The following is a 23,489-nucleotide window of genomic DNA, read 5'->3' on the forward strand; positions in this document are numbered from 1 at the left end:
TATTTTGTGCATCCGTTAGCAAGATGAGTTCTAAGCAATCGAAAAAGCCTAAAAGAGCTCGTAAGGGTGTTACGCTCAGCGTAAAACTAGACATAATTAAGCATTTCGATCGTGGTGAACGAAGTAAGGACATCGTCCACGCGTTGAACTATTCGCACTATTTACACGCAGAGAGAAAGAATCTTGAAAGCTGCCGGTTACTGTTGGTTCTGCTCATAGCAAAGTGGTCTCTATTAGTAAGCATCCAACAATGGGTAAAATGGAAAGTCTATTGCTTGAGTGGATTGATGGGTATACAAAGTGTGGTGTTCCATTAAGTTACCTTATACTTAAGGAGAAATCAGTCAGTCTTTTTAATAAGCTGAAACAGAAAGCACTGGACGATGGTGATGAAAGTGTTGCAAAAGTGGAATTTAAAGGTATTCATGGATGGGTTGATCGGTTTCTGAGGCGAGGGCAGCATCATAGCTTAAAGTTTACTGGAGAGAGTGCTTCGGCTGATACTGAAGCTGCCAAAAAGTTCCCAGCAGAACTGAAGAAAATAATTACAGAAGGTAGTTTTTTGTATAGGCAAGCGTTTAACTGTGACGAAACCGCAATTTATTGGAAAAAATTGCCGAACACCCCAACCTCCGACGACTCAGCCTAACACACCATCATCAGTATGCTCGCTGTCTTCCCAATTCCGGTAAGTCAAACTACACTGTACGTACTTTATATATAGGCTGTGTATTTTTATGTGTTATTTGGTATGACTTGGCAGCTTCATAGCTTAAAGGTTACTGGAGAGACTGCTTCCACTATGTAGTCAGATTATACGTTATGCTAGACAGTGCTGCAATGATTGCAGAAAAGTATTTCTACTTTATATAGGCTCTGTATTTATCATATCATTCCTGCTTTTACTATATGTTACTGTTATTTTAGGTTTTATGTATTATTTGGCATGATTTTGTAGGTCATTTTTTTGGGTCTGGGAACGCTCACAAATTTTTCTAATATAAATAAATGGTAATTGGTTCCTCAATTTACGACATACCAGCTTACGAAACGTTTCATAGGAACACTCCACTTTCGGATAGCAGGGGACACCTGTAGTGGATTGACAAATGTCACTGACATAAAGCAACTGACCTAATCGGTCAATGTAGTGTTTACACCCTACTCAAGCTTCCTTCCGTCTTTGCTTATCTTAATCTAGCAGCATAAACCTCTATTCCTTTCTCCGTCACATATTTGGGTCTACTTCTGCTCGGGTAAAGAATTTTCTCCAAATTATTACTTCTTGGTGACAACATGACATTGATGACTTCTAGCTAGGTTTCCACATGAGTCAAGTACATTCTCTCACTACCCATTTTATCAAACATTTTAAAGTTCTCAATTATATAGCACTCATCTTTATTTCTGAGGTGAATCTGCACATCTTTCCTGAACTGTACACTATCAATCTCTCTGCATTCTTCAGTTCATCTTCATCACCATAACATGGGAATCAGAACTGCAATTAACCATATAACCATATAACAATTACAACATGGAAACAGGCCATCTCGGCCCTTCTAGTCCATGCCGAACGCTTACTCTCACCTAATCCCACTGACCCACACTCAGCCCATAAACCTCCATTCCTTTCCTGTCCATATACCTATCCAATTTTGCTTTAAATGACAATACTGAACCTGCCTCTACCACTTCTACTGGAAGCTCATTCCACACAGCTACCACTCTCTGAGTACAGGAATTACCCCTCATGTTACCCTTAAACTTTTGCCCCCTAACTCTCAACTCATGTCCTCTTGTTTGAATCTCCCCTACTCTCAATGGAAAAAGCCTATCCACGTCAACTCTATCTATCCCCCTCATAATTTTAAATACCTTTATCAAGTCCCCTCTCAGCCTTCTACACTCCAAAGAATGTAGAAGGTCCTAACTTGTTCAATCTTTCCCTGTAACTTAGGTGCTGAAACCCAGGTAAATTTCTAGTAAATCTTCTCTGTACTCTCTCTATTTTGTTGACATCTTTCCTATAATTCGGTGACCAGAACTGTACACAATACTCCAAATTCGGCCTTACCAATGCCTTGTACAATTTTAACATTGCATCCCAACTCCTATACTCAATGCTCTGATTTATAAAGGCCAACATACAAAAGCTTTCTTCACCACCCTATCCACATGAGATTGCACCTTCAGGGAACTATGCACCATTATTCCTAAATGACTCTGTTCTACATAACTACATAATTCTAATAATAACTGACATAAATATTCTTCTTACCAAAGTTAATTAATCTCCTCCTCCACCTATTTCGACATCACCTGCATATTTAGAAATAGTGAAAAAAATTCTTTGTGCTCATGTTGCTACAGATGACTGGCACAATTCAGATAGAAGAAGGTCTTCACAAGACCTAATGCTATACAAATAAAAGTCTGATTAGTCATTCTGAAGTCCAGCATATAGATGTTCTTCAAGGACCACACAATCTAACCTTGACTCATATATACAGCTAGCAGTCTTCAACTTTCAGGATGCCATACAGAGCAGAGACAATTAATAATATAACATAAATTACTATTTAAATACAGAATGTAATCAATAAGTTGACTAAATTAAACAACTTTTTTTCCCTCCCCAATCAAAAGGAAACTCTGAGGCTTACTGCTTTATTGTAATTGTTGTGGCTTCCCATACTGGTACCATTATATTGTTAGGTAGACCATTTGCGAAATTTCCACATAATCGTCGTTTTGCACTACGAGCTTGCTTCTGAAAATAAAATATTTGTAAAAGTTATTTCTTTATAACCATGCCAGTCAAATAAGCTCAACACAAGTGAAATTAGTTTAAAAATCACAAATTGTTAAACAGACCCAAAATGCTTCTCCAGCCTATCCTTAACGTACAAACACATTGCATTGATATTACACTGTTGTGACAAATCAGCATACAAGATAGAGATTGAAAATCTGGCTGAATGGTGTCACAACAGAAACCTCTCAACGTCAGCAAAACCAAAGAGCTGATATTTGACTACAGGAGGAAACCACAGGTCCATGAGCTAATCCTCATCACTTTGACACACTTCTATAGATGTGCAGTGGAGATTAAACTGAGTGGCTTGAACACAGTCTGGTATAGAAACACGAATGCCATTGAATGGAAAAGCCTACAAAAAATAAAGGATACTGCCCAGAACATCACTGTTAAAGCCCTCCCCACCAGTGAGCACATCTACAAGGAGTGGTTGCAGGAAAGCAGCATTCATCATAACGGACCCCACACCATCTAAGCAATGCTCTCTTCTTGCTGCTGCCATCAGGAAAGAGGTACAGAAACCTCAGGATTCACACCACCAGGAACAATTATTCCTCAACCATCAGGTTTTTGAACCAGAAGGGATAGCATTACTAATTCCAACACTGAACTGATCCCACAACCTTTGGATTCACTTTCAAGGACTCTTATTCTCATATTCTCAATATTTATTGCTTATTTATTTATTATTTTGTTTGCTTTTTTTCTTTTTGCATTTGCAGTTTGTTGTCTTTGACACATTGGTTGTTTGACCTTCTTTTCATTGTGTTTCTTTGAATTTACTGCAAACACCCATGAGAAAATAAATCTCAGCATAGCATATCATGACAAATGTACTTTGATAATAAATTTTCTTCGAACTTTTGAACTTTGATTCAGAGATGACAGTTTCAATTATAACCAGCATGCAATGCAGTTAAGTGGTGGCAATTCCTTCCCAACCCTAAGAAATTGAACCCAGAAACTGATCTGTGCACATTTAGTTAGCTGCCTGTCCAAGTGGGAGTTGTACAATGAGCTAAGGAAGTATTTCAGAGAAGGCAATCCTAAATTTCCTTAGAACTTAAAATTTAAATCCTATTTGTCCTTGTGCTACACATACATAAAAGAATCTTAAACTGAACAAATAGGAAAAAATCTTTGTTGTTTTTTTTCCTCGTTAGGAAATTCTCAGAGTTTCCAACGCTCAGGCCAGATTTATTATTTATCAGGGATCAATGAAATCACAAAGCTCCATTAAGCATCATAAAGATGGGGCTCCTAAATGAGGTGGGTATCTTTGACACTGCTTCACAGTAGCACATCACAGGGCACAAAAACAATTGTAAACTATGCTCATCTACTTTTTTGCCTAACAGTCTTAAAATCATATTCACATTCATTCTGTTTACCAAATTTATTATAGATTTCAATTCACGTTTTGTTGATTTCCCAAAATAATAAAAATACAGTGCAGACACTATGAAAGCAATTTTGTAAGATTCTGCACAAAGGTAAAAATGCAAATAACCGTCCAGCAAATAGTTACATGGTGGTGTGTTGCCAAGTGGTTAAGGCATTGGACTAGTGATCTGAAGGTCATGAGTTCGAGCCCTAGCCAAGGCAGCGTGTTGTATCCTTGAGCAAGGCACTTAACCACACACTGCTCCAGTCCACCCAGCTGAAAATGGGTACCGGCAAAAATGCTGGGGGTTAACCTCGCGATAGACTGGCGTCCTTATCCGGGGGTGGGGTCTCGTACTCTCAGTTACTTCACGCCACAGAAACCGGCCTGATGAACATATAAGGCTCGGGACAGACTTTAAATAGTTACATGCAAATGATGCAAAGAAGGATCGCAGAGCAAATAACTTACATTTGTTGGCGTCTTTCTTGGTTTTTGACATTCCTCATTCGAAGGATCATCTAGATCAGACTCAGAGATAGCACCAGGTACGTCAAGGTCATCTTCTTCCTCTTCCTCATCAGTTACTGCATCAGAAACCACGAAATCTTTGTCATCTGACAAATCATCACAGACATCATCATCACTGGATTTTTTCTTCCTCCTTCCTCTTCTTTCCATTGGGGATGACTGAGGCTCTGTCAACAACCTGTACTGAGACTGGTCCAGTTCACTATTTGTATTGGCAGCCACATCATCAGCTTTATTAGAAGGTGACTTTATCTCCTCAACTATTTCACGCAAGTAAAGCAGGGCACTGAAAGAAAGAACAATGTTGTTTCAAACTACGGTTGTAACACTAACATAAGCAGGCTGCTTTAGACAATGGAATGTAACCCATCTGCCACAACAGCCAAATGGAACCACAACCAGTAACAGTGCTCTGCCACAAGAATTAAATTGAACGTAAACCAAAGCATGCCTTCCAAAATTGACAGTTTAGGAATATGTGCACTCTCACTTTTCAGTTGCCTTACAGTTTGCATGAAAATACATGTATTAGGGCTGCACTGGTGCTGCTTCCTGCACCCATGTAGAGCTCAGCGACTTCATCAACTTTGCCTCCAGCTTCCACCCTGCCCTCAAATTTACCTGGTCCATTTCCGACACCTCCTCCCCTTTCTTGATTTCTCTGTCTCTATCTCCAGAGACAGCTTATCTACTGATGTCTGTTATAAACCCACTGATTCTCCCAGCTACCTGGACTATACCTCTTCCCACCCTGTTACTTGTAAAAATACCATCCCCTTCCCTCAATTCCTCCGTCTCATCTGCTCTCAGGATGAGGCTTTTCATTCCAGAACAAAGGAATGTTCTGCTCCTTCCAAGAAAGGGGCTTCCATTCCTTCACTATCAATGCTGCCCTCAACTGTATCTCTTCCATTTTGCACATATCTGCCCTCACTCCATCCAGGGATAGGGTTCCTCTTGTCCTCACCAACCACCCTACCAGCCTCTATGTCCAGCACCTAATTCTCCATAACTTCCATCATCTCCAGCGGGATCCCACCACCACCCTTTCTGCAGGAATAGCTCCCTATGTGACTCCCTTGTCATTCCTCTTTCACCACTGATCTCCCTCCTGACACTTCTCTATGCAAACGGAAGAAGTGCTACAGCTGCCCCAAGCCTTCTACCTCACTACCATTCAGGGCCCCAAACAGCCCTTCCAGGTGAGGCTTTACTTCACCTGTGAGTCTGTTGGGATCATATACTGTGTTCAGTGCTCCTGGTGTGGCTTCCTGTATAATCGTTGAGACCTGATCTAGATCAGCAGACTGCTTCGCTGAGCACCTATACTCCATTCACCAGGAAAAAAGAGGGATCTCCCAGTAGACACCCATTTTAATTCCACTTCCCATTCCCACACTGGCATGTCAGTCAATGGCCTTTTCTACTGTCGCGATGAAGCCAGTCAGGTTGAAGGGAGCAACAGTTTATATTCTATCTGGGTAGCCTCCAATTTGATGGCATGAACATTGATACCTCAAACTTCCAGTAATGCCCCCCCCCCCCAAATTCCCATTTCTCCACTTATTTCCTTACCTGCCCATCACCTCCCTCTGGTGTTCCTCCCTGTTTTCTTTCTTCCATGGCCTTCTGTTCTCTCCTCTCGGATTCCCCCTTCTCCAGCTCTGTATCTCTTTCACCAATCAACTTCCCAGTTCTTTACTTCACCCCTCCCCCTTTCCCAGTTTCACCTATCACGTTGTGTTTCTTCTCCACAACTTCTCTTTATTTACTCCAGTCCTGATGCTGCCTGGCCTACTATGTTCCTCCAGTATTTTGAGTGTGTTGCTTGGATTTCCAGCATCTGCAGAGTTTCTTTTGTTTGTATTAGGACTGCAACATTGTTCTCAATAGAAACTGGTGTGGTGATCTCTTGATCTACAGACCTTCCCCCCCACCCCCACTGCCACCAATAATCAGTAGGGATTAGGGGAGTAAATTTAAACCACGGAGGCAAGGGGTATGGTAGGGGCAAGATCAAGAAAGATAACATGACAAATAGACTGAGGCTACACCCACATTGGACCATATAATTTTGAAAACGCCGGTTTCACGTTAAAAACAATAGGCGTCCACACAAAGTGTTTTTTGAAAATACCTCCATCCACATTAAAACGGGTATTTGGGCGAATCTCCTCCTACTGGGCATGCGCAGGACACATCTACAGAAAACAAGTGACAAGTATGGTATCGAATCTCGCAGTGAAAGTGCATGTCTGTGCAGTTATAGATAGAAAAACTTAAAGAAATTGCCAAACGACGGACAGCTGTTGGCTCTCATGCAGGAGGACTTAAAACTAAAAAAAATGCTGGAGTGTATGGAGGCAACCAACAGGGAGCTCACAGACAGTATGACCTGCCGGAGGACGAACATTGAAAAACTGACTAACTGTTGCATTAATAAAGCACCTTGTTAAATGTATATAACATGTCTGCATCAGTGTTATCTTGTATTTCCATACAATGTTACAGTAGGCTGTTACGCATCTATTGTCAGAGAAGTACTTGCATAAATAGGTAAACCACCTTCATATAAGCAAGGACAGGAAACAGGACAAAGTGAGTATACTTATTTATTTAGTAAGTTATGGGTCAAAGTATTTGATGAGTACATTTCTAACTCTTCTGGCTTCAGTCTCGTTGCCATCTGTTCTGAAATTGTTAGGTTGTATGGGGGTTGCATTCAAGAAAACAATGAAATGCCGCCATCTGTTCCGGCACATCATGACAGCGTTTCTAGAAATCTCCGGTTACCCCGTCCACACTACACTTGCCCAAGCAGCGTTTTCAAATTTACATACTCTGGAAGGCATTTTAGACAAGCTCCATTTTCAGGGGAGGAAAATGCCATTTCAGTGTGGACAGAGGGTCAAAATGAAGAGAAAAATCTTCAGTTACGGATTTATCCAGTCTAGAGTGGACGTAGCCTGAAAGGACGGACAAGAGACAGACGAGTAAATGTGGTGAAACTAACAGGCTGATAAGTGTTTATCTTGACACTGAGAATTATGGTCAAGGAGGACAAATTTAGAGCCTGGATCAGTACTTGGAATTACAATGTTGTTGCCATTACAGCTTCATTGTTTTAGATGTTTGGGGGGGGGGGGGGAGAGAGAGATAAAGGGGTTACTCTACTGATAAGGAAGAATGGAGAGGATGTTGGCAAGTAAATTAATGTTAGGCAAGTGTGTTTTTTTTAAAAAAAAAAGCAGGGAGGTTTGGGGACTAGCACCTTCCTGTTAAAGTACAGGGCAAGCCTAGCAAGTTTCTGCCAGCATTGTGTGTGTGTTGCTCTGATAAGATTGGTGTGGGATATTGAGGCTCTGGTCAGGAAAGAGGAGTTATACATCCTGATCAAGTGAATTGGTTGAGGGATATAGCAGTATATTTAAATAGGAAATCAGGAGGGCAATAAGGGTACATGAAATATCCTTTGCAGATATGGCAAAATAGAATCCTACTAGATATTAAGGGCAAAAGGGCAACAATGAGAGAACAGATCTCCTCAAGGATCAGTCTGGTGTGTTTGCAGCCATAGGTAATGGGTAAGGTCTTGACCGCTTTTCATTTGTATTTTTCATGGCAAAGGTCGTAGAAGCAAGGGAACACAAGGAAGTGAACAGTATTGCCCTAAAACCAACCAACATTACAAAAGAAGTGGTCTTCGTTGTGTTAGTAATAGGCAGCCATTAATCCCAGGGGATCATGAGTTTTACCTCCGGTGGACTGTGTCCTCTCCAGGCGCGTGACGTAGTGCACCAAAGATTTAAAAAGGAGAGAAAGTTTTCAACGGTCTTTTAAATAGAAAAAAGAGGCAGAGAGGGAAGTAGTAAAGGCATCTTGGAGAGAAGCTGTTCTTTTTTAAACTGATCAGGGAAAAGAGGCCAGACTGCGTAGACACATGATGTAGCGCGCCAAAAGTTAAAAAAAAAAGACTACCATATACAGCAGCCATCATCAGAGTGGACTGAGGCAGAGTGGGATGGCTTTGGCGAGAACAGGCAGAGGCGAGGTTTGAATGGGGCACGACTGCGCAAGCGCGTGAAAGTCCGCCTGTGAGGCAGCGGGAGAATTTAAAAAGCAAGCAGAAGCTGAGGACAAGCTTCACTCCAAGTGAGGCAAGGCTGGTTAAACTCCTTTAATTAATCTAATTAGCTTAGGAGTAGGTAATGGAGGCAGCAGTTAGGGCAGTTGAGTGCTCTGTTTGCAGTATGTGGCAAGTCAGGGTGAGCACAATTGTCCATGATGACTACACCTGCGAAAGGTGCATCAAGCTGCAGCTCCTGACAAACCATGTTAGGGAACTGGAGCTGGATGAACTTCAGCTCATTCGGGAGGTAGAGGCAGAAATAGACAGGAGTTTCAGGGAGATAGTCACCCCTAAGAGTCCGGAGACAGGTAGCTGGGTCACTGTCAGGAGAGGGAAGGGGAATAGCCAGGAAGAGCAGAGCACCCCTGTGGCCGTTCCCATCAATAACAAGTATACCGTTTTTGATACTGTTGGTGGGGACGAACTACCAGGGATAAATTTCATTGGTTGCGTCTCTGACACTGAGACTGGACCTTCAGCTCACAAGGGAAGGAGGGGAAAGAGGAGAGCAGTAGTGATAGGGGATTCGATAGTTAGGGGGGAAGATAAGAGGTTCTGTGGGAGAGATCAAGAATCTCAGATGGTCTGTTGCCTCCCTGGTGCCAGGGTCCGCGATATCTCGGATCGAGTTCTCAGTATTCTCAAGAGGGAGGGTGAGCAGCCAGATATCGTGGTCCATGTAAGAACCAATGACGTGGGTAGGAAGAGTGAGGAGGTCCTGAAGCTGAGTTTAGGAAGTTAGGAGCCAAGTTAAAGGACAGAACCTCCAGGATAGCAATTTCAGGATTGCTACCAGTGCCACGTGCAGGTGCGTTTAGAAATAGTAAGATAGCGCAGATCAACACGTGGCTGAAGACATGGTGCAGTAGGGAGGGCTTCAGATTTATAGATAATTGGGCAGTTTTCCAGGGAAGGTGGGACCTGTTGCGGCGGAACGGTTTACATCTTAACCGGAGGGGGACAAATATTCTTGCAGGTAGGTGTGCTGGAGAGGCTCTAGTGGATTTAAACTAGATACAAGGGAGGAGGGGAACCAGGGTGTAGGAACAGATGTATGAGACAAGGAAGAAGTAGGTAGTAAAGTTGTTTGTACTGTTAGAGATAAACAGAGGAAGAGGTGGAGATTTTCTTAAATGCATTTATTTTAATGCTAGGAGCATTTAAGAAAGGTGGATGAGCTTAGAGCAAGGATTGACACCTGGAAATACAATGTTGTAGCTATTAGTGAAACATAGTTGCAGGAGGGGTGTGACTAGCAACGAAATATTCCTGGATTTCGTTGCTTCAGGTGTGATAGAATCGAAGGACAAGAGGTGTTGCATTGCTTGTCAGAGAAAATATTACAGTGGTGCTCTGGCACGATAGATTAGAGGGCTCATCTAAGGAGGCTATTTGGGTGGAATTGAGGAATGGGAAACATGTAGTAACACTTATAGGGGTGTATTATAGACCACCTAATGGGGAGTGAGAATTGTAGGAACAAATTTGTAAGGAGATAGCAGATATTTGTAGTAAGCACCGGGTTGTGATTGTGGGAGATTTTAATTTTCCACACATAGACTGGGAAGCCCATTCTGTAAAAGGGTTGGATGGTTTAGTGTTTGTAAAATGTGTGCAGGAAAGTTTTTTGCAGCAATACATAGAGGTACCAACTAGAGAAGGGGCAGTGTTGGATCTCCTGTTAGGAAATGAGATAGGTCAGGTGACAGAGGTATGTGTTGGGGAGGACATTGGGTCCAGTGATCACAATGCCATTAGTTTCAATATAATTACAGAGAAGGATAGGTCTGGACCCAGGGTTGAGATTTTTGATTGGAGAAAGGCCAACTTTGAGGAGATGCGAAAGGATTTAGAAGTGGATTGGGACAATTTGTTTTATGGGAAGGATGTAATAGAGAAATGGAGGTCATTTAAAGGAGAAATTTTGAGGGTACAGAATCTTTATGTTCCTGTTAGGTTGAAAGGAAAGGTTAAAAGTTTGAGAGAGCCATGGTTTTCAAGGGATATTGGAAACTTGGTTCGGGAAAAAAGAGATTTACAATAAATATAGGCAGCATGGAATAAATGAGGTGCTTGAATATAAAGAATGTAAAAAGAAACTTAAGAAATTAGAAAAGCTAAAAGACACGAGGTTGCTTTGACAAATAAGGTGAAAGTAAATCCAAAGGGTTTCTACAGCTATATTGATAGCAAAAGGATAGCGAGGGATAAAATTGGTCCCTTGGAGAATCAGAGTGGACAGCTATGTGTGGAGCCAAAAGAGATGAGGGAGATTTTGAACAATTTATTTTCTTCGGTATTCACTAAAGAGGACATTGAATTGTGTAAGGTAAGGGAAACAAGTAGGGAAGTTATGGAAACTATGGTGATTAAAGAAGAGGAAGTACTGTCACTTTTAAAGAATATAAAAGTGGATAAGTCTCCAGATCCTGACAAGATATTCCCTAGGACCTTGAGGGAGGTTGGTGTAGAAATAGCAGGGGCTCTGACAGAAATATTTCAAGTGTCATTATAAAACGGGGATTGGCGTATTGCTCATGTTGTTCCATTGTTTAAAAAGGGTTCTAAGAGTAAACCTAGCAATTATAGGCCTGTCAGTTTTATGTCAGTGGTGGGTAAATTAATGGAAAGTATTCTTAGAGATGGTATATATAATTATCTGGATAGACAGGGTCTGATTAGGAATAGTCAGCATGGATTTGTGCATGGAAGGTCATGTTTGACAAATCTTATTGATTTTTTTGAAGAGGTTACGAGAAAAGTTGACGAGGGTAAAGCAGTGGATGTTGTCTATGTGGACTTCAGTAAGGCCTTTGACAAAGTTCCACATGGAAGGTTAGTTAGGAAGGTTCAATTTTAAGCTGTTAATATTGAAGTAGTAAAATGGATTCAACAGTGGCTAGATGGGAGATGCCAAAGAGTAGTGGTAGATAACTGTTTGTCAGGTTGGAGGCCGGTGACTAGTGGTGTGCCTCAGGGATCTGTACTGGGTCCAATGTTGTTTGTCATATACATTAATGATCTGGATGATGGGGTGGTAAATTGGATTAGTAAGTATGCAGATGATACTAAGATAGGTGGCGTTGTGGATAATGAAGTAGGTTTTCAAAGCTTGCAGAGAGATTTAGGCCAGTTAGAAGAGTGGGGCTGAAAGATGGCAGATGGAGTTAAATGCTGATAAGTATGAGGTGCTACATTTTGGTAGGAATAATCAAAATAGGACATACGTGGTAAATGGTAGGGCAATGAAGAATGCAGTAGAACAGAGTGATCTAGGAATAATGGCGCATAGTTCCCTGAAGGTGGAATCTCATGTGGATAGGGTGGTGATGAAAGCTCTTGGTATGCTGGCCTTTATAAATCAGAGCATTGAGTATAGGAGTTGGGATGTAATGTTAAAATTGTACAAGGCATTGGTAAGGCCAAATTTGGAGTATTGTGTACAGTTCTGGTCACCAAATTATAGGAAAGATGTCAACAATATAGAGAGAGTACAGGAGGAGATTTACTAGAGTGTTACCTGGGTTTCAGCACCTAAGTTACAGAGAAAGGTTGAACAAGTTAGGTCTTTATTCTTTGGAGCATAGAAGGTTGAGGGGGGACTTGATAGAGGTATTTAAAATTATGAGGGAGAGAGATAGAGTTGACGTTGATAGGCTTTTTCCATTGAGAGTTGGGGAGATTGAAACAAGAGGACATGAGTTGAGAGTTAGGGGTAACACGAGGGGGAATTTCTTTACTCAGAGAGTGGTAGCTGTGTGGAACGAGCTTCCAGTAGAAGTGGTAGAGGCAGGTTCGGTATTGTCATTTAAAGTAAAATTGGATAGGTATATGGACAGGAAAGGAATGGAGCATTATGGACAGAATGCGGGTCAGTGGGACTAGGTGAGAGTAAGCGTTTGGCATGGACTAGAAGGGCTGAGATGACCCGTTTCCATGCTGTAATTGTTATATGCGAAAATTTGAAGAACCGGCTGCTGCCCATGCAGCGGGCTCCCCTCTCCACATCACTTAGTTTACCTTGGAAGGTATACCAAGGGACTGTATATACAACTGTTCGGATGGACAGAGTGTGATTAAGGATAGTCATAGTTTTGTGTGTGGCAACTTGTGTCTAACCAAGCTTACAGAGCTGTCTGAGGAATTTACCAGATGTCCACATTGACTTCAACAAGGCCTTTGACAAGGTCCCACATGGAAGTTCAGTCATGAAGGTTCAGTTGCCTGGCATTGAAGAGGTAGTGATTTGGATTAGACATTGGCTTTGCAAGAGAAGCCAGAGTGGAAGTAGATGGTTCCCTCTCTAACTGGAGGCCTGTGCTTAGTAGTGCTGCAGGAATGGATGCTCTGTCAATACACAAAAAATACTGGAAGAATTCAACTGGTCAGGCAGCATCTATGGAAATGAATAAACAGCTGACATTTCCGGCCAAGAACCCTTATTCAGGTGCTGGTTCAGTTGGTGCTTGTCCTCTATATTAATGACCTGGGTGATAATACAGCAAACTGGATCAGCAAGTTTGCAGATGACACCAAGATTTCAGGAGAGAGAGGCAGGTCATCAAACCTCCTCTAGTCCCTCTTTAGTGCCAGTAAATTTTTTCTTAGATAAGGGGCCCAGAATTGCTAACAATCCTTCAAGTGCAGTCTGACCAATGCCTTATCAAGCTTTGGCATTACATCAGAGTCCTCTCCACATGAATGCTAAATTGCATTAGCCTTGCTTAACCACCAACTCAACCTGCAAGTTAACCTTTAGGGAATACTGCACAAGGAATAGTCTATATCTTTATTCCTTCTATCAAAATGCATGACCATACACTACACGACATTTCATCTTCCACTTCATTGCCCATTCTCCCTGTACTCATTTCATGCCCTGACCAGTCAAGAATCTATCAACCTCTGCCTTAAATATACATTAAGACTTGGCTTCCACAGCTGCCTGTGGCAAACAGTTCCATAGATTCACCACTCTCTGGAAAGGTGGTGAGGGAAGGGAAAGCCAACCTTGGATAACTAAGGAAATAAACAAGGTATCAAACTAAAAGCTCATGTGTACAAAAATCAGCAAGAGTAGTGGGAAACCGGAAGACTGGGAAAAGTTTAAAAAGGAACAAAAGAACTACTAAGCGAGCAATAAAGAGAAGATAGATTATGAAAATAAACTAGCACAAAATTAAAATTTCTTATAATGAAAAGTTTATATATAATTAGAAGTGCTAATAACTTTATATAAAACACAAAAAGAGTGGCTAAAGTGAACATAGGTCCTTTAGAGAACGAGAAGGGAGAATTGATATTGGCTAATAAGAAAATGGCCAAGGCGTTGAATGATTATTGTGTGTCCGTCTTCATGGTGGCAGACATGTCCAACATGCCAAAAAGAGATGTTATGGATGCAATGGGAGGCGAGGACCTCGATACAATAGCTATCACTAAATTGAGCATACTTGTGGGCCTGAAGATGCAGTCCTCTGGTCCTGATGGAATGCATCCCCGGGTACTGAAAGAAATGGCAGAAATTGTAGTAGAGGATTTGGTGATAATTTACCAAAATTCTCTGGACTCTGGGCAGATCCCAGCAGATTGGAAGACAGTGAATATCACGTCATTGTTCAAAAAAAGAATGTAAGGAAATGGCAGGCCAGTTAGTTTAACATCTGTAGTTGGGAAAATGCTTGATGCTATCATTAAAGAAGAAATAGCAAGGCATCTGGAAAGAAATAGATCCATCAGGTAGATGTCACATGGATTCAGCAAAGGCAGATTGACAAACTTACTGGAGTTCTTTGAGCATATAACAAGTGCAGTGGATAGAGGGGAACAGATGGATGTTATTTACTTGGATTTCCAGAAGGTGCCTGATCAGGTGCTGTATAAAATTCTTATCCATAAGGACGCATATAGTTGGGTGTGATGATATTAGCATGGATAGAGAATTGGTTAACCAAGAGAAAGCAGAGTCGGGATAAATGTGTGTTACTCTGGTTGGCAATCAGTGGTGAGTGGTGTGCCAAAGGGGCACACCTGCAACTGTTCACGATATACATTAATGATTTGGAAGAGGGGACTAAGTGTAGTATATCCAAGTTTGTTGATGACACCAAATTGAGTGGAAAAACAAATTGTGCATAAGATATGGAGAATCTGCAGAGAGGTCAAATGAATGAGGAAGGGTCTGGCAGATGGAGTATAACGTTGGTAAATGCAAGGTCATCCAATTTGAAAGGAAAAAAAATGAAGATTATTTAAATGGTAAAAAATTGCAGCATGCTGCTGTGCAGGGACTTCGGAGTGCTTGTGCGTGAATCACAAAATGTTCGTTTGCGGGTGCAGCAGGCTATCAAGAAGGCAAATGGAATGTTGGCCTTCATTGCTAGAGATTGAATTTAAGAGCAGGGAGGTTATGCTGCAACCATACAGGATATTGGTGAGGCCGCACCTGGAGTACTGTGTGTAGTTCTGGTCTCCTTACTTGAAGGATCTACTGGCTTTGGAAATGGTGCAGAGGAGGTTCACCAGGTTGATTCCAGAGATGAGGGGGTTGGACTATGAGGAGAGATTGAGTTGCCTGCAACTGTACTCACAGGAATTCAGAAGAATGACAGATCTTATAGGAACATATAAGATTATGAAAGGGATAGGCAAGATAACGACAGGAAAATTGTTTCCACTGGTAGGTGAGACTAGAACTAGGGGACACAACCAGGGGAGCAGACTTAGGACAGAGATGAGGAGGAACTGATTTTCCCCAGAGCGGTGAATCTGTGGAATTCTCTACCCAATGAAGCAGTGGAAGCTACCTCAGTAAATATATTTAAGACAGGGTTGGAAATATTTTTGTATTGTAGGGGAATTAAGGGTTAAGGGGAAAAGGCAGGTAAGAGGAGATTAGTCCATGGCCAGATCAGCCCTGATCTTTTTGAATGGTGGAGCAGGCTTGGAGGGCCAGATGGCTGACTCCTGCTCCTATTTATGTTCTTTATTTACATTTCTGGCTCATGGAATTCCTAATTTTTATTCTAAAAGGACACCTCTGCTCTGAGGCTATGTCCTCTGATGTTAGGCTCTCCCACCATAGAAAACATTCTCTCCACATTCACTCTATTATGGCCTTTCAACATTCAGTAAATTTCAATGAGGTCATCCCTCATTTTTCTGAATTCCAGTGAGTACAGGCACAGACCCATCAAACTACCTTCGTATGTAAGGTAGTTCAGTCCTTTTCCTGAACCTTTTCCTGGACTGAAAAAGCCATTCAGTCCTTTTCCTGAACCTCCTTTGAACTCTCTATTTTCAGCACATCCTCCTGAAGAGGCCCTAAACTGCTCACAACACTCCAATTGAGGCCTCACCAGCACTTTATGAAGTTTCAGCATTATGTCCTTGCTTTTATATTCTAGTCCTCTTGAAATGAATGCATACATTGCATTTGCCTTCCTCACCATCAACTCAATCTACAAATTAACTTTTAGGGAATCCTGCACAAGGACACCCATATCTCTGTGCACCTCAGGTTTTTGTATTTTCTCTCCATTTAGAAAATGGTCAATCCTTTCATTTCTTTTCAAATTGCAGGACCATACACTTCCCAACACAGTATTCCATCTGCCATTTCTTTGCCCATTCTCCTAATCTGTCCAAGTCCTTTTGTAGCCTCTCTACTTCCTCAAAACTACCTGCCCTTCCTATCTTCATATCATCTGAAACTTTGCAACAAAGCCATCAATTCCATTGGCCAAATCATTAACATATAACACAAAAAGAATCAGTCCCAACATAGATCCCTGTGGAACACCACTAGTCACAGGTAGCCAGCCAGTAAAGTCTCCCTTTATTCCCACTCTTTGCCTCATGCCAATCAGTCACTGCTTTATCCATGCTAGAATCTTTCCTGTAATACCATAGGCTTGTAGCTTAAGCAGCCTCATGTGTGGCACCTTGTCAAAGGCCTTCTGAAAACACAACAATCAACCAAACTCCTTTGTCTATCCTGTTTGTCATTCCTTCAAAGAATTCCAACAGATTTGTCAAGCAAGATTTTCCCTTGAGAAACCATGCTGACTTTGGCCTATTTTATCATGTGATTCCAAGTACCCTGAAGCCTCATCCTTAATAATTGATATTGGCTTATGGCAGGAGGGGAAGATTTAACAGCAACTCAAGGAGCAATTTTCTCAACCTGTTGTAACCTGGGTGGGGTGTGTGTGGGGGGAGGGAAAGAACCTGTTAATGAGTGACATAATTGATAAGATGTATGTGGAGTTGATTTCCCTAACTGGAGTATCCTGACACTGAGCTGCTCAGTATAGAAAAAATTTCTTCATAAAACCACAATGAATCTTTCAAATTCTCTATCCGGGGGCGGGGGCGCAAGGACGCCCAGTTGCTGATTACTTTGAGAAAGATTTTCAGATGAGAAACAGATAAGCTATTTGTACAGGAAAGCGGTTCTGAGGTAAAAGATCTGCTAAGATCTTATTGAATGCATATGTAGGCACAAGGGACCAAATGGCCCTGAACTACAATGTTCTCAGGGCAATAAAGGACAGATGCATTCTAGTTGCTCCAAACTTTCTGTAAGTTGTTTTGAGTGTTGCAAGGTTTAATTCATTTTATAAATACACTGTTCATGGCAAGACTTAAAGTTTAGCTTACAAACTCTGCACTCCTTGCTGGGAGTCATGCTCACTTGGAATAACAATACAAGCAAACATGCACAACCAAAAATACAATTCCTTACGCTCTAGCTGCCCTTCTCTTTGGTCGTCCACTTGCTTTTAGGTCTTCATTTGCATCGCTTTGCTCCAATAATGTTTGCACAAATGGTTTCAAAAGTCCATGAGTATCTGTGTTCTCTTCTGGGGCTACCATTTCACTTTTAGGCTTTCTTCCCCGTTTCTTCGGAACCTTCATTGGTTCAGACTTTCTCCTCTCACTGGTTTCACCATTCTCAGTATCAATGCACACCTCTACAGAGGAAATTTTCAGCCCATCTCCTTCAGAAGATACTGGTTTTGCATTCTTAGGTTTTCTTCCTCGTTTCTTTGGGATCTTCATTGGTTGAGACACTCCAACGTCACTGTCACTTCCACTCCCAGCATTATGACAAGTCCTGGTTGATGGCGTTTGCAGCACATCTCCTTCAACAGATGCTGCTTTTACATATTTGGGTTTCCTTCCTTGCTTCTTTGGAATCTTCATTAAATCATGTATTCTCATCTCACTGTCACCACCATTTTCAGCACTTGTACAATTCTCCATTGATGGTGTTTGAGTCACTGCTTCTTCCACAGGCTCTGCTTTCGCGTTCTTAGGCCTCCTTCTTTGTTTCTTTGCAGTTTCCATTTGTTGAGGACATTCTGCCTCTCTCTCACCTCCATTTTCAATGTTACTCTGACTTAGAATTTCTTTCACAGGTACAACTGTGGCACTTTTCGGCTTTCTTCCTGGTTTCCTGGGGATTTTCACAGGAACTAATCCTGGAACTGAATCTATTTCACTGGAACTGCCATTGGTAGAAAGATTAACTGCTGGACTACTCATCAGGTTATTTTGAGTTTTTCTGCATCTCCCCCTCTTTTTGCCAATATTTTGTTGTAAAGGTAACATAACAGGAGTGAACTGAGACTCGCATTCCAATTTATTTGGGGCTGGACTATTCTTGTCCACATCAGAACATTTTAAATGATCAGACACATGTTCTTTATTTGAATGCTTTTCTATCTGACATGTATTTTGTTGTGAAACCAGTAGAGAATTAGGTAGGATATTGGTACTATTTGAAGAGATTTCTGCTTGCATCATGGTACCCTTAATTATTGTGGAATGGGCAAGTCCAAAAGAGTGGTGTACAGATTTGCATCTTTCTCTGTTATTGCTTTGTGGCAAAATGGTTTCAGAATCCTTTTCTGGACTCACCTTTATATCACCCATTAGAGGCTGCACTGATGTCTTAAGAGCAAGCAATGATTTTGCAACATATTTGGTTATTTCAGGTTCAGTCGAAATATCCTCATTTTTACTGCCCCCTATTTTTAAGTGCTTACAGTCTCCTTCTGTAATACCACAAGTACTCATACAACGCTTTCCTAAATGGAGACTGCTCTTGTCTGCAGTACCCAATTCAAAAGCACTGGATAAAGGTCCCAGTCCATTGATATTCACACGAGATGTGCTGTCTGCAGAACTTTGTTCAGTTTCTAGGGATGCAACTTTTTTTTGTGCTTCTTCTGTATCAGCCTCACAGGTTTCCTGAAGATTTGGTTCCATAAATATATTTTCCTCTTTGTACACTTCACCTCAGGCTCAGCAATTTCAATAAAATCTATACAAAAAAGATTGAAAAAATTAAAATTTAAATCTGCAATATGTACAGCATTATTGCACAATGACTTCAGCTTATTTTTTGATTTTGCATCTTAAAATCTGAATTCCAACTTTCATACTGTGAGCTGGCAGTAACAAATTACAGTCGGCCCTCCTTATCCACGGATTCAACCAACCGTGGATCGGGAAAACCTGGAAGTTCTCTCTCCAGCACTCATTGCTTGATCATGTACAGGCTATTTTTTCTTGTCATTATTCCTTAAGCAATACAGTATAACTATTTACATAGCATTTACATTGTTTTAGGTATTAAGTAATCTAGAAATGACTTAAAAGTACAAGAAGTCCCCGGTTTATGAATGAGTTCCATTCCCGAGTCCGTCTTTAAGTCGGATTTGAAGTCGGAACAGGTACATCCGGTATTATTTAGTGTCAGTTAGTCAAACTTTTTTCTTCGTGTATAGTATATATTTTACCTTTCTATGCATATAAAACACTTAAGAAACATACGTATTTCAATAATTAAACCACTGCATTGCTTAGTAATAACTGTAGCTTTCATCAGGGCAAGGCATTTCACATGCTCCATTAAAATTGTTCCAATCGTTGACTGACTGTAGCCTAATGCTTTACCAATGACCAATGTCGTTTCACCTCTTTCCGATCACTTTATTACTTCCACTTTATTTTCAATCGTGATCGTGATTATTTTCGTGAACAGAAACACTGTGGATTCAGAGCTGCACCACTGGGTCCTCATGTCCACCACACTGAGACATGTTAAATAAAGTCCGGGGTTCCGCTGGGTCCTAAAGACCACTGCAAATAAGGGACTTGAGCATCCGTATGTTTTGGTATCCGCGGGGGGGGTCTTGGAACCAATCCCCCGCGGATAAGGAGGGCTGACTGTACATCAAATTCACAGATAGTTTCAGAATAGTACTTAATATTGACTTTTTGATTTTAGCAGTGATCAAAAACTTTTTAAAAATAGCAATGACTTGAGAATTCAATAGGTGTGACCTGATAGTTTGAATCCATTCCTTTTACTGCACCGGGAGGATATAAGTAATGTCTGGACAAGTAATTGAATCATCCAGGCTATGGGCCAGGGCTAAGAGCTGCAAGGTGGGATTAATAAGGATGAATGCCCACTGATCAGTATAGACATTGGTAGACTGAATGCCCTTTTTACATGGGGATGAAGACTCATATTTTCCACAGAGAGCATTGTTTTACTGTGTGGTGCCATCCTTGCATAAAGTGGGGATGATTTAGCTCATTTTTATTCGGAGATACAGAATAGAAAAAGCCCTTCTGGCCAAATGAGCCACTCTGTCCAGTAACCCATCTATTTGAACCTAGCCTAATCACAAGTCAACTTACAATAACCAAAGTACCAACCAATACGTCTTTGGAAACAGTTCACGGGGAGGATGTATAAACTCCTTACAGGCAGCGTCAGAATTGAACTCTGAAGGCTGGAATGTCCCAAGCTGTAGTAGAGTCACACTAACTGCTACGCTAATAGTTCAAAGTTCAGTATCTATGAGAGCCATCTGCATCACAAGATAACAACAGAGAGAAGAAAAATGCTTCATCAGATTAATTCTTAATAGTAAATCCTAAAAAGCACAGAAAAGTTCTGAATAGATGATTGATCTCAGTCCTCCTGAATACACCATCTAATTTTTCACCCAAATCAATTAATGCAAGATAATAAAGAGAAAGGAATGCACATACTTGATATTGACCATAAGACACCGGAGCAGAATTTGGCCATTTGCCTCCAGAGCTGCATGCGGCAATAAATACCACAAATTCATCACCCCTTTGGCGAAAGAAATTTCTCTGCATCCATTTTGAGAGGGCACCCCTCTATCCTGAGGCTGGGCCCTCTCATACTCTCAGTCGCTTCACACCACAGAAACTGGCATAAGCACCAGCCTGATGAGCCTATAAGGCTCAGGATAGACTTTAACTTAACAATCACTTAACAACCACTGTGCCAGGCTGCCTGCAATTATCAGCAAAAAGGATTAGAATTGTGTGGAATTGAGACTGAGCACCAGTTACTTAAGCAATGCACGAAAATTGCTTGATGAGATGGTCAAAGGTGCCTCCAAAACCTTGCTGATAATTGTGGGCAGCCTGGCACAGTGGTGACCGGGTTCAGAACAGGCTGAAATGTGGCAATCAGTACTCACACCACCCACCTCCCAATGTGAACACTGAATAATACAAGCCCATGGCAGTTATCAAAATAAACCGATCAAATAAACACGATGGGTGCATACCAGGGACCATAACCTAGCAGCATTAGAAGAAATCCTTCTATTAACAATTGGCAAGTGGTACCAGTCAATTCGCTAGCAAATTGTGGGGTTAAATCCAGCGGTCGAGCCATTGATGTAGATTGCTTTGCTCCAATTTTTATGCATCTCTCTTTATAGAGATCATTATTCTGATAGATGACAGAGCAATCTTGAAGAGCCAGAAGACATGCTTCTTATGTTCTTGCAGCCGATGTAATCAAAAATGCTTAAAATCTACGCTTATGAAAACTTGACTTATTTTCCCCCTCACTTGGACAGTCCAAAGCAGGAAAAGTGAAATCGGCGGGTGTTGCTCTTTTCAGAATGCCCGTGAAGAGTTTCGATTTGTACTTAGCTATAAAATATCAGTTATCTCTGAAACCACCACCCAAGGGACATCCAATAACCGAATTCCCGACTCCAGCAATCGCGCTCTATACACATGAATTGAAAGGGGAAGACATTAAATAACGGGGGGAGAGGGAGTAACGTAGCAAAGGAGACGGAGAACGGGAAGAATTCATTTTAATAGTCCAGTCAGTCGGCTACTTGCTCAAATCATGGTTGAACTGCACACAATTTACACAGGTACTGTGTGCATTTTTATTGCGGCCTTCTCAGGTTTTGGCAGCAATGTATTTTTTTTTTAAAATGGAGAGGGATAGGCAGGCAGGATGGCTCGGTTGGGTGGATTAACAGACCAAGTAATCTCCTCCAGACCACGACTGATCATCCATCGTTAAACGGCAGGCACCGAGGAAACTTAGCACTCGGTGCCGGCGGGAGTGACAGGCCCAAAGTGGCACATTCCAACCCCCACAATCATTCGCAGCTCCGTCCAGACAAACGGTAAAGCTTTAATACCTTGTCTCATCGCACCCCGCGTCCGCAGGCTCCCTCACTGAACGGACGAGGACGAAACAACGGCTCAGTGTCGGCTACACGTGGAGCTTTCGGCTGCCGTCGTTATATTGCGTCTGCTTCCCCCCCGCCTGCCTGACGGGCCATTCAACACCGCGATCGCGCCCAGCGCCGGAGAAGGTCCCAAACGAGCCACCGTCCTGAGGCAAGGACGGACACGGAGATTTGTATCCGGATTGTAGCGGTTGATGACGTAGAAAAATCAGACGCGCGTGACCAGAGGGCGCAGGAGGGTACCTGAAGGTGCGCGCGGGGTGGTGCGAGTTCAAACGGCCCTGCCCACCCTCCGAAACCGGCCGAATGCAGCCCAGGCATGCGCATTGCCGCGCAGCGAACCGCGCACGCGCACCGGCTGTGGCGCGCGTGGTTAGTCCGCTGCCTCTTGCTCTCAGGTACGGAATTCTAAAGCCTCGTACACTAAATCAAAGTGCTTATCATAAGGTAAAATATAGGAATAGAAATAAGCCATTTGGCCCATCGAGTCTACTCCAATCCACTTCTCTCTCAGCCTCAATCTCCTGTCTTCTCCCTGTATTCCTTCTTGCCCTGTCTAATCAAGAACCCCTGCCGTAAGTATATCCAATGACTTGGCTTCCGCAGCCAGCTGTGGCAGCGAATTCCACAGATACACCACTCTGGCTGAAGAAATTCCTCATCTCTGTTCTAAAACGACGTCTGTCACTTTTCTGAGGTTGTGTCCTCTGGTCTTCCTCACCATAGGAAACATCCATTCCATTGAGGCCTTTCAACATTCAATAGGTTTCAGTGAGATTCTTCCTCAGGCCTCTGAATTCCAGTGAGTACAGGCCCAAAGCCATCAAACACTCCATACAATGAGCCTTTCAATCACAGAATCAATTTTGTGCTCCTTTGAACCCTCTCCAATGTCAACACATTTCATAGATAAGGGACCCAAAATGCCCGCAGTATTCCAAGTGAGGCCTCACCAGTGCCTTATAAAGCCTCAACATTACATCCTTGCTTTTATATTCTAGTCCTCTTGATATGAAAGGTAACATTGCAAAAAGAGAGCCTTGAGATCAGGAGGCAGGGAGG

General features: G+C 42.0%; 1 protein-coding gene across 1 annotated transcript in view; it reads right to left on the reverse strand.

Annotated features, from left to right (window-relative positions):
• gtf3c2 (general transcription factor IIIC, polypeptide 2, beta) overlaps positions 1–22,692 on the reverse strand; it is a 118,774-nt gene extending 96,082 nt beyond the window's left edge. The window contains exons 1-4 of the mRNA XM_059981684.1: positions 22,377–22,692; positions 17,612–19,195; positions 4,677–5,022; positions 2,667–2,773 (exon numbers count right to left, since the gene is read on the reverse strand). Coding sequence (XP_059837667.1) covers positions 2,667–2,773; positions 4,677–5,022; positions 17,612–19,140 — 1,982 coding nt within the window. The 5' untranslated portion in view covers positions 19,141–19,195; positions 22,377–22,692. The remainder of the gene's footprint in view (positions 1–2,666; positions 2,774–4,676; positions 5,023–17,611; positions 19,196–22,376) is intronic.
• Positions 22,693–23,489: the final 797 nt, after the last annotated feature.

This window comes from Hypanus sabinus, chromosome 10 (assembly GCF_030144855.1).
Source record: "Hypanus sabinus isolate sHypSab1 chromosome 10, sHypSab1.hap1, whole genome shotgun sequence".
NCBI classification, from domain to species: domain Eukaryota; kingdom Metazoa; phylum Chordata; class Chondrichthyes; order Myliobatiformes; family Dasyatidae; genus Hypanus; species Hypanus sabinus.